Source organism: Quercus lobata, chromosome 1 (genome assembly GCF_001633185.2).
Source record: "Quercus lobata isolate SW786 chromosome 1, ValleyOak3.0 Primary Assembly, whole genome shotgun sequence".
NCBI classification, from domain to species: domain Eukaryota; kingdom Viridiplantae; phylum Streptophyta; class Magnoliopsida; order Fagales; family Fagaceae; genus Quercus; species Quercus lobata.
The window spans coordinates 4,962,795-4,978,035 of record NC_044904.1 but is presented as its reverse complement, the minus strand read 5'-3'; the positions used below and the strand labels follow the sequence as shown (position 1 = coordinate 4,978,035).

General features: G+C 36.3%; 2 protein-coding genes and 1 non-coding gene across 4 annotated transcripts; 1 reads left to right on the top strand and 2 right to left on the bottom strand.

The window, feature by feature from the left end:
- The first annotated feature begins 299 nt into the window (after positions 1–299).
- On the top strand, positions 300–5,957 carry LOC115975634 (polyadenylate-binding protein RBP47B'). 2 transcript variants are annotated; one of them, XM_031096509.1, is made up of 8 exons: positions 300–593; positions 2,435–2,915; positions 3,117–3,196; positions 3,272–3,402; positions 3,791–3,887; positions 4,409–4,567; positions 5,164–5,264; positions 5,371–5,957. In XM_031096509.1, exons 1-8 carry the CDS (start codon positions 396–398, stop codon positions 5,459–5,461), a joined length of 1,338 nt encoding a protein of 445 aa, XP_030952369.1. In that variant the 5' UTR covers positions 300–395; the 3' UTR covers positions 5,462–5,957. The 2 variants fall into 2 exon arrangements, with proteins under 2 accessions (XP_030952369.1, XP_030952362.1); XM_031096502.1 differs by having other exon boundaries at positions 301–593; positions 3,126–3,196.
- Positions 5,958–6,707: 750 nt separating this feature from the next.
- LOC115975606 (origin of replication complex subunit 1B-like) lies at positions 6,708–15,241 on the bottom strand. Its single transcript, XM_031096464.1, has 16 exons — positions 14,286–15,241; positions 14,035–14,170; positions 13,148–13,297; positions 12,908–13,051; positions 12,672–12,823; positions 12,489–12,588; positions 12,244–12,366; positions 12,001–12,162; positions 11,838–11,895; positions 11,486–11,664; positions 11,212–11,326; positions 9,907–9,977; positions 9,224–9,319; positions 8,574–8,650; positions 8,017–8,100; positions 6,708–7,058 (listed from the first exon to the last, which is right to left on the bottom strand). The coding sequence occupies exons 1-16, from the start codon at positions 15,083–15,085 to the stop codon at positions 6,995–6,997; spliced, it is 2,511 nt and encodes an 836-aa protein (XP_030952324.1). The 5' UTR covers positions 15,086–15,241; the 3' UTR covers positions 6,708–6,994.
- Positions 13,163–13,240, bottom strand: LOC115956212. Its single transcript, XR_004084280.1, has one exon. It is a non-coding gene; the product is annotated as a small nucleolar RNA snoR28 (small nucleolar RNA).

Genomic DNA, 15,241 nt, shown 5'->3' with positions numbered 1-15,241 from the left:
ACATCCGCTCATGATGATTGCTCTTTTATCATTAGGTCAAGATATTAATTTTTGTGCATATTGAAATTGAACTCCAAATTTCATATTCAATTATAAGCGAGTTTACCAATTGAGATACATGAAAAAGAAAAAAAAAACACTGTAAATGTACGAAATTGTCTTAATTTTTTTTAATAAACACATTTCAAAGAGTACTATCTGCTGTTAAAAATTAAAATAATAATAATAATAATATTATTATTATTATTATGAAGAGGTGGAACAAAACAATTCAAGTGCTTGCACACACAATAACAAAAACGACAGCGTTGTGGCGTCACCGTTTTCACTGAAGCTTCACCCTTTTTCAGAACCGAAGGTTTGAGAGAGAGAGAGAGAGAGAGAGAGAGAGAATAATGCAGTGGGTGACGAGCGCGCAAGCACAAGTGCATGTACAAGACGCATCGACAACACCAACGATGATGACGACGTCGCCTCAGCCCAGCTACCATCAGCCTACTTCCGTCGAAGAAGTCCGTACTCTCTGGATTGGCGATTTGCAGTACTGGGTCGACGAGAACTACCTCCATAATTGCTTTGCTCACACCGGCGAGGTCCTCTCTCTCTCTCTCTCTCTATATATATATATGTATGTATGTGTGTGTGTGTGAATTTGTTTATTTATGTGTTATATGTGTGTGAAGTTTGGTAATTGTTTTCAAATTCAGAGACCCAATGGAAGTTTGAAAGTGAAAGTTTCGATTTTGAGTTGCTTGTTATTATCTCTGTCGATTTCCTGATGTGGGTTTTTTTGGGTTTCTATTTTTTAATGTATCCATGTGTATGTGCATGTATTTGTGTGTCAAATTTGGTAATTGTCTTCAAATTCAGAGACCCAATTGAAGTGTGAAAGTGAAATTCTCGGTTTTGAGTTGTTTGTTCTCTTCTCTGTGGATTTCCTGATGTGGGTTTTTTGGGGTTTATAATGCTGTTTTGAGTAGGTGATGTTTATGAGTGATAGTAAGTGTAAGTGTGCTCTGATTGTAGAATTTTTCAGTGGCCTATTAGGTGTTCAATCATGCCCTGTTAAGATTGGTGTTTGAAATTTTTTTTAATGTGGAGAAGGGAGCTTCATTGTCGTGGTTGTTCAGGGTTATTGGGTTTGAGAATTTGAGTGTTTGTAGAATATGAAACCAATTGATTAGGCTAGTCTATAAATTCATAATTGGGGTATGTGAATTATGTTTTTTAGATGAGTTGTGAATGTGTTATGGGGTGGCTTTGCTCTGCTTATAGGGTGTGTGAGCTTGATTCGAATTTGGAGTGCATTTATTCTTTGTCTGATCATGAATAAACATTGTCAATAGAAGAAGAGAGAAGGTTTTTTTTTACTTTTATGTTGTCATTGACTTAGAAGAAGGTGGGGGAGGGGGGGGGGGTATCTTTGGTTGAAATTTTTTTTAATTGATTATGGCTGATTGCTGCCGTTTGTATTTGTATGTTATAAATATACGCAGATTCTACTTTTTCTTACAAATTAAACACCTCTATTCTGAAAACTGACGGAGTTCACAACAAGAGGGATTTGTTGGTTTGAATGATTTTGGGAATATATTGAGTGTTAAATTATGACTGGAGCATACAAAAATTAATAATTAAATTGCTAGGGCAAGGTAAAGATTTTTTGTTTTGGCTTTAATGTGGAGATACCAAAATCACTGTATCAAGTTGGTGCTTTCATGGCATCTAGAAAGGAGAAGAAGTATCAGAGTTTGAGTTCTTATCATACACATATGTACATTGAAGATCACTCACATGATTCTTATTTTTGAAACATTATAAATAAGGTGATGCAGCTTGACATTTGGGGGTACCTTTGGAGAGGGAGTCTAACGTTGGAATATTAGCTTCACATAAACTTTTCAGGATTTAGAGAGTTAGAGGCAGTTGGCCTTTGCACAATTTGTTCTTATATTCTAATTTGCCTTCCAGTAGTGGAGATGACAAGATGTGGTGGAGCATGGTGACTCATGAATTTCTTATATTCTAAGTTTTTGCTGGTTTTAATGTGAATTAAGCTTCATTTTGGTTAACAGTGGGTCGGTATAGCATAGTGAATTGTGAGCTGCAAACAAGAACAATGAGTCATTGTTAAACACTTGCTAAATTTCCCACCTCCTCAGGTCTTTAAGTCTGTTAATGCTAGATTATGGGGTGTTGAACTCTGATAGTTTCTCATTCAAGCTTGTAGTTCTGTGAATCGTGAGTTGCAAACATGAACAATGAGCCATTGTTAAACACCTGCTAAATTGCCCGCCTCCTCAGGTCTTTAAGTCTGTTAATGTTAGATTATGGGGTGTTGAACCCTGACAATGTGGTAGTTTCTCATTCAAGCTTGTAGTTCTGTGCTGAAACAGATGTTATTAACTTTTTAAATGGACACTTCTCTTTACAGGTTATTTCAATAAAGATTATACGTAACAAGATCACTGGCCAGCCTGAGGGTTATGGGTTTGTTGAGTTTGTTTCCCATGCAGCAGCTGAAAGGATTCTGCAGTCTCACAATGGCACTCAAATGCCTGGAACTGAACAAACTTTCAGGTTGAATTGGGCTTCTTTTGGCATAGGGGAAAGGCGTCCTGATGCTGGGCCTGAACATTCTATTTTTGTGGGTGATTTAGCTCCTGATGTTACTGATTATCTGTTACAAGAGACCTTTCGAGTTAATTATCCGTCTGTTAGAGGTGCCAAGGTTGTGACTGATCCCAATACTGGACGCTCAAAGGGATATGGATTTGTCAAATTTTCTGATGAGGCTGAAAGAAATCGTGCTATGACTGAAATGAATGGTTTATATTGTTCAACAAGGCCGATGCGTATTAGTGCAGCTACACCAAAGAAGACCACTGCGTTTCAACCATATGCTACACCCAAAGGTTTTTTATATCTTATTAACTGTTATAGAACTAATGTCATGTTACGGACTCAGATAAGTCTTTCTTATTGTCTGGAAAAGCCATTGAGATAAGAGACTTCAAATTCCTGATTTACATTCTTTAGTCTTCATTCTGAAATTAGTTTCTGATACTGTTTTAGCTTTAATAAGAGATCTTATGTATGGACTTTTCTGACAACAGTATATTCAGTTGCAGCAGCATATCCCACACCAGCACCCGCCGTGCTTACAGCAGAAAATTATGATGTAAATAATACTACGGTGAGTCAAACAGACTAAAGTCTTATTGTGTTCATTTATCTCATCTCTTATTCTTCTTCTTTTTATCTGCTGCAGATTTTTGTTGGTAACTTGGATCCTAATGTCACAGAAGAGGAGCTAAAGCAAACCTTTTTACAGTTTGGTGAAATTGCCTACGTCAAGATTCCTGTGGGCAAAGGATGCGGTTTTGTACAGTTTGGGACGAGGTTTGTCATTTGCTTGCATGTGAAATATTTACTTGATTTTCCTGATATTTAACAGTGAATGTAAAACTTCTCCCATAATTTTTGTTTTGGTAAAAATGTCTCATAAAGATAGTGACCATTTTTTCTCCTTTTTTCCTTCTTCCTTTTACCTTCTTTTAGAAAATCATTGATTGTTGTACTAGAATGTTGACGTTTTAGGGCCCATACTACTTTTTGCATTGACAAAATGAATCATAAAAAAATGAAAGCATGGAAGAATGCAAGAAAAACCTGTAGTACAAAAAGGGCAACTCCTTATTATACAATGCTTTTGTCAAGTCTTTTTATCACTTTACCTTTTTTGGTGTCCATGGGTTCCTGATTTCTTTTATTATAATTGTCTATATAGAGCATCTGCTGATGAAGCCATCCAAAAGATGCAGGGAAAGATGATTGGCCAACAAATTATCCGCATTTCTTGGGGTAGGAGTCCAACAGCTAAACAGGTGATTGCTTTAACTCATCTCTATCATATGCTCACCTTGATATAGTGATAAAGATATTGTTTTCCATTTGTGCTTCCAATGTGATGCTCTATTTCAAAGCCAGGAACACCCGATTAGACAATTGAAGTCTGATGATGTGACAAACCTCTGGTGGAATGGTGGTAAATTAGCTATATTTTGTCTTAGTACTATGTATGAACAAAGAGTGAACTTGAAGGGTTTTTATCAAAGAACTCACTGACAGTCATACTGAATTTTAAACACATTTTATTTTCATCTGCTCACCTACCTGTTAAGGCATGGTTGATAGGTTGAGATGAACACAACATCTCTGGTTAACTTTCTTATATGGTTACCCATTTGTTTTGTACTTGAATTTCCCTTATATAGCTAATTTTCTAGATACATTAATCTAGATATGGTTACCCATTTGTATTGATACTGGAATTTTTCATTATATGGTTAACTTTCTAGATACAACAATCTAGCCTTACAAATTTTTTGATACGGGCTTATTGTAGGATGTACCTGGTAGCTGGGGTCAGCAAGCAGATCCAAGTCAATGGAGTGCTTATTATGGTTATGGACAAGGCTATGAGGCCTATGCTTATGGGGCTACTCAGGATCCATCATTATATGCGTACAATTCATATGGTGGCTATGCAAATTACCCACAGCAGGTAAATTGTTTTGACATTAGTAACACTTGTTGGCACTGATGCTATTCCAAAGCAATTTTTATTTCGTGAGATGGATGCTGTATTAGTCAACAGAAATAGAGCCACTGTTTCTTTTTTTCTTCGGCCTTGTGAGCAATTGTTTCTAGTATCAACTAAGTGAATATCATGTGGGAATAACACATATTGAGCACTGAAGTTCTCAATAATTTTTAGAAGATTTAATGAGACTTCTGAAATTGGAAAAAAAAGAAAGAAAGTTTTTTACTCCAAAATGGGGTTTTTCAAATGTGTGAACTCATATATTATTATTACCCTTCCAACACACAACAAACGGGCTTATTTGTAGATATGAAAGGCCATGCATCATTTTTACCCATTCTACATTTGCACACAGCAGAGAGAGCAAATATACAGAAGGTGCTTGAACTCTTCTAGATATGTTTGAGCATTGCAATTTGAGAGTTTGATTGTAATTCTCACTGAGTACACGCCCGGTGTACTTGGTTTGGTTTTCTTTTAATAAAAATATTTGTTACTTTTCAAAAAAACCAAAAGGTGCTTGAAAATAATTCTATACCTAAACGGTTCATTTACAGGTTGAAGGTGTTCAGGACATGGCAGCTATGACAGGAGCCATGCCTGCTGTAGATCAAAGGGAGGAGTTATATGATCCCTTGGCTACACCTGATGTTGATAAGTAAATTCTCTTCTTCTTCTCACTTCTTGCAATGTAATTTAGGAACCAAACTACCCAAGCCATATATTGATTTCTTTTTTTATTTGTTTTAAATGTTGATTTCTAGGTTAAATGCTGCTTATCTCTCCATTCATGGAAGTACCATTTTAGGACGACCCTTATGGCAGAAAACCTCATCACTCTCACAGCAAACTTAGGCATCTCCAGCATAACTTGGTTGATATTCTGGTTTTGATCCATGTTTTCTGGAGCTCTACCAGATTAAAGTGTTCGTGAAGTTATGCAATCAGCATGCGGTCTGGAGAAAAAGCATCAAGTATATGTTTCACGTTGGTACACCATGGCCACAGTTGGACTATGATATTACAATCTGGAGTAAAAACATTCAGGATGCTCTTCAGCATACCATGCTTTAGTGGAATTTGAGAATTTTCTTTCTATTTACGTAGTTTTATTGTTATTTTTTTTACACTTTCATATTATGTGGGCTGTGGATGTCAATACAGGAGACTGGCCATTGGCAAATTTTCAAGTACAGATATACTTTGAGCCACATTTTAGACTGTTGCTTGCTGTATGTTATCAATTTCAGATTAATCGACTCCTTTTCTGCCTAAAGTTGTCCATTGTATCTTCCCAAGTAGCTAACATGTAGCTAACATGAAAATACAAGCTACGATTCCTTGTTTTTTATTTATTTATTATTTAATTATACAGATGCTTAATATATTCTTTTTCCTGGCACCTATTGCACGATTAATGTGCCATTCCCTCATAGAAAATTGAAAGCATCGGGTCACGACATCATCAATAGAACAAATAATACTTACACCATTGCAATTGCATGATTATATATATTTGCTCTTATAGCAACCAAGTCGAAGATTTAAGTGCAAATCATAACCCCAATCCTTCTCCAAAATTCAAGGTAAATCGTTCTTCATTTAGTTTTGGTTGCTTTGGAAGTTGGAACTCATGCAGCTTGTAACCAGAACTAAGGAATTTGGACAAGTTTGCATTTGGTTGGACAACATTCAATCTATGTATGAGGGGACAAAAAGGAATTGCGGAGTGACTACCAACCACCATGCTTCAGAGAACTTACACTCAATTGGTAGAATCTCGCAAGATTTATCATATTACCGAGATTTGGTAAAATAATTACAATACACCAAATCTATGCATTCATTGCAATATGGTTGCAATGTTGGTTATGTACTTCTGTCATTCACAAAACTATCACTAACACTGGGACTCCTAAGCCAGTTGATGTAGTGCGTCTAGAACTTCAGGATTTTATTCATATTGCACAAAACTCTAATCAAACCAAAAATGTCTCCAGATTTTCCCTTCACGCTATCCTTTATCAGCTCACCAAAGTAGTGATGTGGTGAGGAATGATAGGACATGTTTAAAATAGTACAGATTGACAAATGATCCACAGATTCTAATTTTGTACTTCTCACTTATTAGGGAAGAAAAAAGAGATAAAATTTAAGTTTCTTTGTCTCAAAGTTTCTAATAGAAAAATAACAGGGCCTCAGGAACAAGATACAAACTCTCTAAATGAACTCAAAGTTTATAATAAAGGAACAAAGGAAAGGAAAAATGACGTATCCAAGTCTGGAAAGAACATAAATCAATGGGGATTTAGAATTTAAAAAAATGGAGAGCAAGTAAAAATTTGTTGTTCTGAACTAAAAATTGAATGTGATTGTATGAGTCTTGAATTATAAATACTTGGCCAACCAAGGAACCTCCTTGCTGTCTTTCAATGCAAAAGACACATCATCGCTGCCACAGAACATAATGAAATTGTTCAAATTAGGATACAGTCAAAATTTTCTGATACTAACTTAGATGGCTAAATGAAAAATTTTATAAATCAAACATTAGCCGTTATACATATCTGACATTGAAACTGGGGATTATTACTCACAACATTACATTTTACAACAAAATGCAGTTTTAAGAATATAGAGTATGCAGTAATGGTTATTAGCTATTACTGCTGTTATTTGTTTTTATAAGTTGATGAGAAGTTATGGTGTTGTAATGGTAAAATCTCACGTGCCAATTGACATTGTAAGGATTTGAATCTTTAGAGTGGCTACTTCATGAAAAAGAAGTTGAAGGGTAGAACTGTATCAAGCCATCCTCCCAAGACCTCGCTTTTACTGGGGTTAGCGCTGGGTAATGAATCTTTTTTATGACAAGTTATGAGGCTAGAAAGAGACTCTTACTTTTGTGTACTGCAAATGTAATAAAAATCCTAATTAACCAAGGTTCATGCCCTGTGGTCTTCAAAACTTCTACTCAATATATCCACACACCACGTGCAATATGGTGGCAATGGCAATCCCAATAGTAAAAAAATTGTGTCTAGAAGGCTAACGAATTTTTAGGGATTGGACAGAATCCTGCAGGACTAGCTTAGAAGTCAACAAGAAGCCTGTCTTGTCCTAGTAATTTCTAATAGAGACGCAAAATTTTAAGGACCAATTTAGGATAGACTTTGGCAAATCATTTTGGACCATCAGAGTAGACCATATTTACTTTTTACAGTCACATATACTAGTGGCTCTTGCATGTGCAAATATATAGAGAACACCAAGAGAGTCATGCTTGGCATTAGAGTTCATATACTAGACACGTTTCCAGTCTTCTATGATTAAATTGCTTTAATTGAGATCAAATGCCAAAGTCAACTGGGTCCAATCAACTATGGCAGTGGGCTTGTTAAAGAACTAACCTCGGAAAATTGAGCTGCAACTTTTGCAACCTGTGTTTAGAGCCTGGCTCACATACAAGAATTCTGCATTCACCAAGCTTACAGCTGCAGAAAAAGAAAAGAAAAAGGAAGTTCAGTTTTCACCTTAACACGGAATTTATTAGCATCAATTCAACTAAATGAGATTCATATAATTTTATAAGTAACAGAAAGGGTCATCACTAATATGGTCAGAAAATCATCCTGAAATGCAAAGAGAAAAAAGGAGGAATATGGTTTCACAAACTATCATAAAATAAAGCAGGCAGCAAAACATTTCACACAGAAGGAGATGTATACATAATGTGTGTGTGTGTGTGTGTGTGTGTCTCTCTCTTTCTCTATATATATATTATTTTCACCATGGTTTCGATATTCCGTGGCAGCAAATAGGGCTTGGACTTTATTTTTGGTCCTAAGTGCAACCCATGCCTTTTACACCCTAATGGTTCATCGAAGAAGGGCCTCTGAAGTATATGTCAAACTGAGACCATGTCTCCCATTGATGTCTATAAAATAAATAATAGAAAAAGTCTTACCCAACTTTCAAGAGTGTGTCATATCCAGGAAATGCTTCTCCATTGCTTGTACAGAGACATGAGACCGTCAGTGCCAACTGCAATAAAATAAAATTTCAAGATAAATATCTATACACATGTATTCTTAACATTAAATTTTCCTGCACCATTAAGAAGTTTTTTGTAGTTCTGGATGATGGTGAACTAAAATTGTCCTCCTGCAGTTACTACTAGTGCTATCCAGTTATTACTAGCTGAGGATTTCACTTATCATGTTTGCAGAGTCCTCTAGCAAAGCTATTATGCAACAAAGAAGCAAAATAAAGTATGAAGAAATCTTGAAGTATTCAGCAATTAATTCCTGCCCACACTTTATGTGAAAGATTCCGGGTTCAGTCCTTGCCATCTTCCATCAAGGAATCATTTGTGGGTGCCCACTATGCAATTGGTCCGAAAAGAATTACAGAAACAAAAAAAAAAAAAAAAAAAAAAAAAAAAAAAAAAAAAAAAAAAAAATTTCCGCTAGTGGGCATGTTTGATGAGTTAAAAAGGTTTCTTAGTTTGAAATTGACAAAAACGTTTGTCAAATGTCAAAAACACAAAGAAATCTAAATATCACCAAACCAACAAGAAAGAACACAGAGATTTAGAGAGAAACTTAAGAAGCTGACCTTTTCAAAGTTGGTTTCACCCATTCCTGTTTTATATAGCTCATGCACCATAGCCGTCAAGAAGATTTTACTTAGTTTGGAAAAACTTTTCATTACCTGGAGGAAAAAAAAAGATAATGAAGACATATTCCAAGATCATAACAATATTGTTGTCATTGTGCAAGATGTACAATATGTGAACAGACATTCTTGTCACCCATGTAAGAATGATAATTGCTGAAGATAGTGACTAGACACTGGATCTTGTTTGTACACAGATGTGGCAGAAAAAAGCATGCAAACAGTGGTGGTTATTCAATATTTGTGCTCTGTGATAGTTTGGTCCTCTAAGAGTAGTTTTATTGCTGTGAGTTACAGTTCTTAATCAGGGAAGCACTTATATTAGTTCATAAAAACTCTAAGTGACATCATGTTTCACAGTTTCAGAACAAAAGAGACAGCTCCCCAAATAGAATTCTGTTATCTCAATAGTTTCTTCTCTCAGCATAGTACTGTTTAGATAGTACGTTTATCCACATATAATTTGCCTTGTAGCAGGACATAACAATCAAAATATTACATGCCTCATTTATCAATTTGATATCTTCTTCCAACATGTTATCGTTCAAACAAATGGAGTATAAGTGTCAATAACAATTTAATCATAATTCAATGTTAACATATAAACTAAATTTCAAACTCACCTGAATATGAGGTGCCTGGAACATTTCTTGAATGGCTGCTTCAACATCAGCCATACCAACAAGTGATTTTCCTAGAAAGCAAAGATTTATTCAATTAAATTAGTGAGAAGAACAAACAAATGCTACTTCTCATGATGTAAGGTCTTACTTTAAGGCTACTAGTGAGGCAAGGTTCCATCTTACATTGGATGCATAATAAGGACTGATTACGAGTGATGGTTTAGATAATTTGCCTAGTCTTAAACTCACTCTTTAGATTAGGGCCCTAGTTTAAGGATGATGATTCTGGCCTATCAACATAAGTTTTATGACAAATAACAGCCCTGAGTTTCAAATTCTGTAGACTCAACAGTGTATGACATTTTAAAATATAAAAAAGCGAGACTGCAAAACATACTTTGATGTTTTTGTCATTATTTTGAAGAAAATACAATGTGGTGACATGTTCCTTTGTAGCAAAAAAGGGTTTGCAACTTTTTGCAGCATTTCTTTGAAGTGAAATGCAAAATTTAACACCAAACATCACTAGGCCTTCTTCTACAAGTGTGTATATGAGTCCTTGGCCTTCATAGATTTTAACCATAAACATTTTTTTATTTATTCATTATTTTCCAGCTTCTAAGCAATTGATAGTTAAAAGAAGCATATATTTTCAGTTGTTAGGCCTGCATGATTTGCTAAAAGGTTGTAACAAGAATAAGTTGGACAAACACCATTGAGAAATGAATAATATATTGTGGGTGAAAGTACTGTATAACATCTCATATATCATCATTATGTTAAAAAAAATAAAGATATCAACCTGGAGCGAGCTGAAAGCATGCAATCATTGGAATAGCTACAAGTATTGCAAACATGGCTTTTTTTAATAAAAAAAAAAAAAAGAAATTAAATTTTCAAGTAAAAGTGTTGCAATCATGTGAAATATGATTACAACTAAGGATGTGATACCCCGTCGTCCCTGTCACAGGGCATTCCTAGGCACATCCTTCTTCACACAGATTTACTAGTCCAATTGATACTGAATATTTACAATATCTAGGCAAAAGAGGGGAAAAGGAGAGGAATTTATTTATAAAAATATGAAATCAAATAGAGATGCATATAAGTGCCCTAAATAATTTCAACACTGGACAGATCAGATTTGGTATAACATTTTACATGCGTGCATGGGCGCAACAGATACAAAAACAAAACATTGACCAACGAATAAAAGTACAACCAAGTTTCCACTTCTCGAGGGATCTTCCACTGATTTTTTTATTTTCATTGTTTCAATATGTGAATAAATTAATGTGCATATACCTGAACAAACAGACTTAGGAGCTGATTTTAGGCTCTTGATATGATAATCTTTTATTTCTGCCGCACGCCTGCATATCTCTAGTGCACGTCGTGCATCTCCTGATATTGCTGCAACCTAAAGGTATGTACAGAATGTTAATATTGAGTTTGAAAAAAAAAAAAAAAAAAAAAAATCTCAGATTGGAGTGTTTATCACGTGCAACCAATTTAGTAGATGAGAAATTATAAAAGCAATCAAGTTTCATGATTAAAAAAAAAAGAGAAAAATACTGACCTTTCTTGAAGCAAATTCTATAGCTTGTTTTTCAAATGCATCGATTCCTTTAAGGCGACTTGAAATGATTTCTTGAAGTTGCTGATAATTATAAGGGCCAAAGCAAAGCCTTTGCATACCCATACGACTTGCAATACGAGGAAGCAACTTTTCTGGAAGATCCATGGTATTTGCTATACCTGAATTTATGTTCATTACAAAGAATGACATCAGTCATCAACATTGTCATCAGTATATTTAATTAAATAGATTGCCTTGGCATCTTATTGTGACAGATAATATCATTTATTTGCTAATTTTGTGATGATAGATCTGTCAGCTGGGAAGAGGCCTTATCAACATAAAACCATACCTATCACAATTAATTTGGAATTTGGCCTAGTAGGCCAATCAAGAATGTTGTATAGAACCTGTGACAAAAAGGGTATGAATATTTAACTTTCTATACTTCACAAAAATCTAGAGCATATGAACTTAAAATATTTGAAATTATTATCACAAATTGAACCAGTTACCGATTGATTTCTGGTTACAAGAAGATCAAGTTCATCTATGAGCAGAATACAAGGCCGATCATCCTGTTTACCAATTTTCTCTCCATCCGAAAATCGTTCGTTCAACAAGTGGAGAGCCTTTTTCCAACTGACTCTATGCCCACTTAATGCTTCATATATAACCTGAAAGAACATAGAGTGTACTATGGGGAAACCAGAGAATGCAATCACAAAAGGAGAATAGTATCAGCTTGTCATCTTTACCCTGTATATATTCTCTGGTGACGCCAACTTTAGACCATTAATCTCCACAAAACAGTATGGTCTTATACTTCCTGCATCAACTTCTGACCTCAGATTTCTCATTACCGCTAGTACACTCATTGTCTGCAGTTTCATAAGGATAAGAAGATCAAATCTTGTTTATGCATAGAGAAGATTAGAAGAGATCGGAAGCATGTCTTAAGTAACAGAGCTCTATTTTACTCATTACAGCCAACAGATCCTACCTTGCCAGTTCCAGGAACACCATGAATGTACAAGCAACGTCCCAAACATTGATCATCACAGATCGCGCCTTTGATGAATGCATTTATCTCCTCCATTTCTCTGAAAAAACGCGTGAACTTTATTAGAAAGGACAGAAGAAAGGCACATCAAAGAAAACCTATAAAATTTCAATTTTCACATACTTGTTCCTGCAAGGCGGAGATTTAGGTAATGATGCCAGCAGAAGTGTTGCCTTTGCTCTTTCAAGTTCAGTCTGTTTGTGGCATCTTACATGCTCTGGGATTTTCTTTGTCCCTATCTTTTGAAGTCCAAAAAACTGTCCCTTCCTTGAGTTCTGTATTAGTTACACACAGACTAATTTAATTTGGGCAATCACAAGCCAAAAGCCACAAGTTTGTAATAAAGAATAGTGTCATACTGCAGCCAACTCATGAGCTGAGGATTGCTTGGTTGGTAAACTTTTTATGTTCTCATCATCATATTCAATGTCTTCATCTGTATCAGAATTTGAATCCTTGCCAAGTTTCCAATCTTCATCACTGTCATCATCTTCTTCACCATCCTACCAAATGGCAATAAACCCATAATTTTAAATGCTAACTCAATTTTGACACTATAATTACCACCAAATACTGCCTCTATTATGTGAAATGCTTACCTCTTCACCATTATCAATCTCTGCAAGACGCTTGAAACTGTGCCAATGAATATCATATTCATACTCACAAAGAAAAACATCATCTCCATAATTGGCCTTGGCATATTCTTTAGGGATCATGACATAGCAATGTCTAAGAACAGATTCCATCTGCAGCAATTTGCATGAGCATTATTAAAGACTTAAGGATGACAAGCATGAATGAATGGAGACTATAGACATGTGCAGCTAGCTTTAAAAGCTACTTCAAAGTATTAGGGCAACTTTGCAGTTTTACGCTACTTTCCAAAATTGCAGAATAAAACTGACCACTTAACATAATTGCTTAGTGGATCATGAATGTCAAAAGCAACGTAAAAGGGAATGGTAAAAAAAATTGACACGCCATGTGTTTATGTGCTTGTAGGGGTGAAATAAACCAACCTGCCAATTGAAACAACCGGAACAATTTTGATGAAAGTTCGACCCTCAGTTTGGAAAAGGTGAGGTATTTCTATTGATTGTAATGAAAAAATCTATATATAAGGCTTAACCAAATTGGCTAGTTAGAAAAATACTAGGAAACGTTAAAGTAGAGAATTTGGGCTGCCCTTCAAGTGCTAAATCACAATATCTAAACGCATAAAATTCACATCCACAATAGCAGCTAAATCTTTCAGTTCCTCTTATATACTTTCTTTTCCCCTACAATAAAATTTGTGTACATGCTAAGGGTCCTCTTACTTATTTGATTTAATAAAAAGTTTCAAGACCCCCATTAATAAACACAAACAAACCACGGAACAAAGCATGTACCATATTACTACACTATAGAACTGTAAGAATGTCAAAGACATATTATATAATCAGTATCACATCCCAGAATACACTGCTATATTAGTACATACCTCGATGTCAGCGAAATCATTTGTACGATATAGCTCCCTCCTCAAATTATGAGGCTGTCTTCCAGCAGCAGTCTCTTCCGGGATCATATACCAACGAACCCGACACCAATAGATACCATCCACTTCTTTCCATATACTGAAAACCCCCACACACACATTATAACAAACACAACAACAACATTACGAATTCACACAATTCAGTTCAATCTAAACAACAAAAAGGAAGTTGGTAGGTACTTGGGTATCACTACCTCTCAATACGTGCAGCCCACAAATCACTCGAAAGCAGCCTCTCCCTCATCGTCCTCGCCAGCTTCTTCCCCTCCGGTGGCACTGGAAATTCAACCTCCTTGCCAGATTTCCGAGCCTCACAAAACCCGCATACCCAATCCCCTTCCGGAACCACCTTCAACGGCGGTTTCAAGCACTTCAAATGAAACCCACCTAAGCAATCATCACACTCAATCATCACAGACTTCCCAGCCTTAAAGCACACTCTACACTCCTCAATTTCCTGCACCTCATCGTCGGAACTCGCGTCCTCTCTCCTCTTCACATACACATCATCCCCTACGTCAAACTCCCCTCCATCATACACAACTTTCTTGTAATACACTCGCCTTTTCGGCACCGACACCGCCGACTTAGCTCTCGTGACCACTTTGCTCTCTTCTTGCCTCTTTCTCTTCCTCTTCGACTCCAATTGCTCCGGAGAAGCCGGAGAAAAAGACGAGACATCGACTTTTACCGGATCTTCCTTGTCTTTATGCTTCAATTTCGGTAATTTTTGAGCCGAATCTCGGGGAGTGTTCGGATCGGAAGTGCGGCTCGTTTTCTTGCCACTTCTTGGGGTTTCCTTTGGTTCTTCGATCGAGACTGGTGGATCGAAGAGTGGAGAGTTTAGGCGAGAGGATCTGCGAGGGGTTAGGGTTTGGGTTTGAGGGGTTACAGGAGCGAGAGGCGAAGGCGTAGAAGGTTTTGGAGTCGACTTCGTTTGGTGTTTGGAGCTCCTCGGCGACTTGAGGAGGTGCTTCTTCGGAGTCTCCGCCATGGATGTACGGAAAATACAGTGCGATGGAGATGGCGGCGGCGGTGGTGGTGCTGGTGGTGCTAGGGTTTCGAGCACGGAGAGAGAGAAAGAGAAAGAGAGTTAGTTTTTGTAAGAGAGAGAAAATTGGCGGGAAAATTTCCCTCCCAATTTGGAGAA

Excerpts from the sequence above, each read along its gene's own strand:
- LOC115975634 (XM_031096509.1), top strand. The coding sequence starts at position 396 with ATGCAGTGGGTGACGAGCGCGCAAGCACAAGTGCATGTACAAGACGCA. Across the intron at positions 3,403-3,790 it reads TTTGTACAGTTTGGGACGAG|AGCATCTGCTGATGAAGCCA; the intron begins GTTTGTCATTTG and ends TTGTCTATATAG. Across the intron at positions 5,265-5,370 it reads GCTACACCTGATGTTGATAA|GTTAAATGCTGCTTATCTCT; the intron begins GTAAATTCTCTT and ends GTTGATTTCTAG.
- LOC115975606 (XM_031096464.1), bottom strand. The coding sequence starts at position 15,085 with ATGGCGGAGACTCCGAAGAAGCACCTCCTCAAGTCGCCGAGGAGCTCC. Across the intron at positions 14,171-14,285 it reads TGGGCTGCACGTATTGAGAG|TATATGGAAAGAAGTGGATG; the intron begins GTAGTGATACCC and ends GGGGGTTTTCAG. Across the intron at positions 11,665-11,837 it reads TTCCAAATTAATTGTGATAG|GTATAGCAAATACCATGGAT; the intron begins GTATGGTTTTAT and ends ACATAAATTCAG.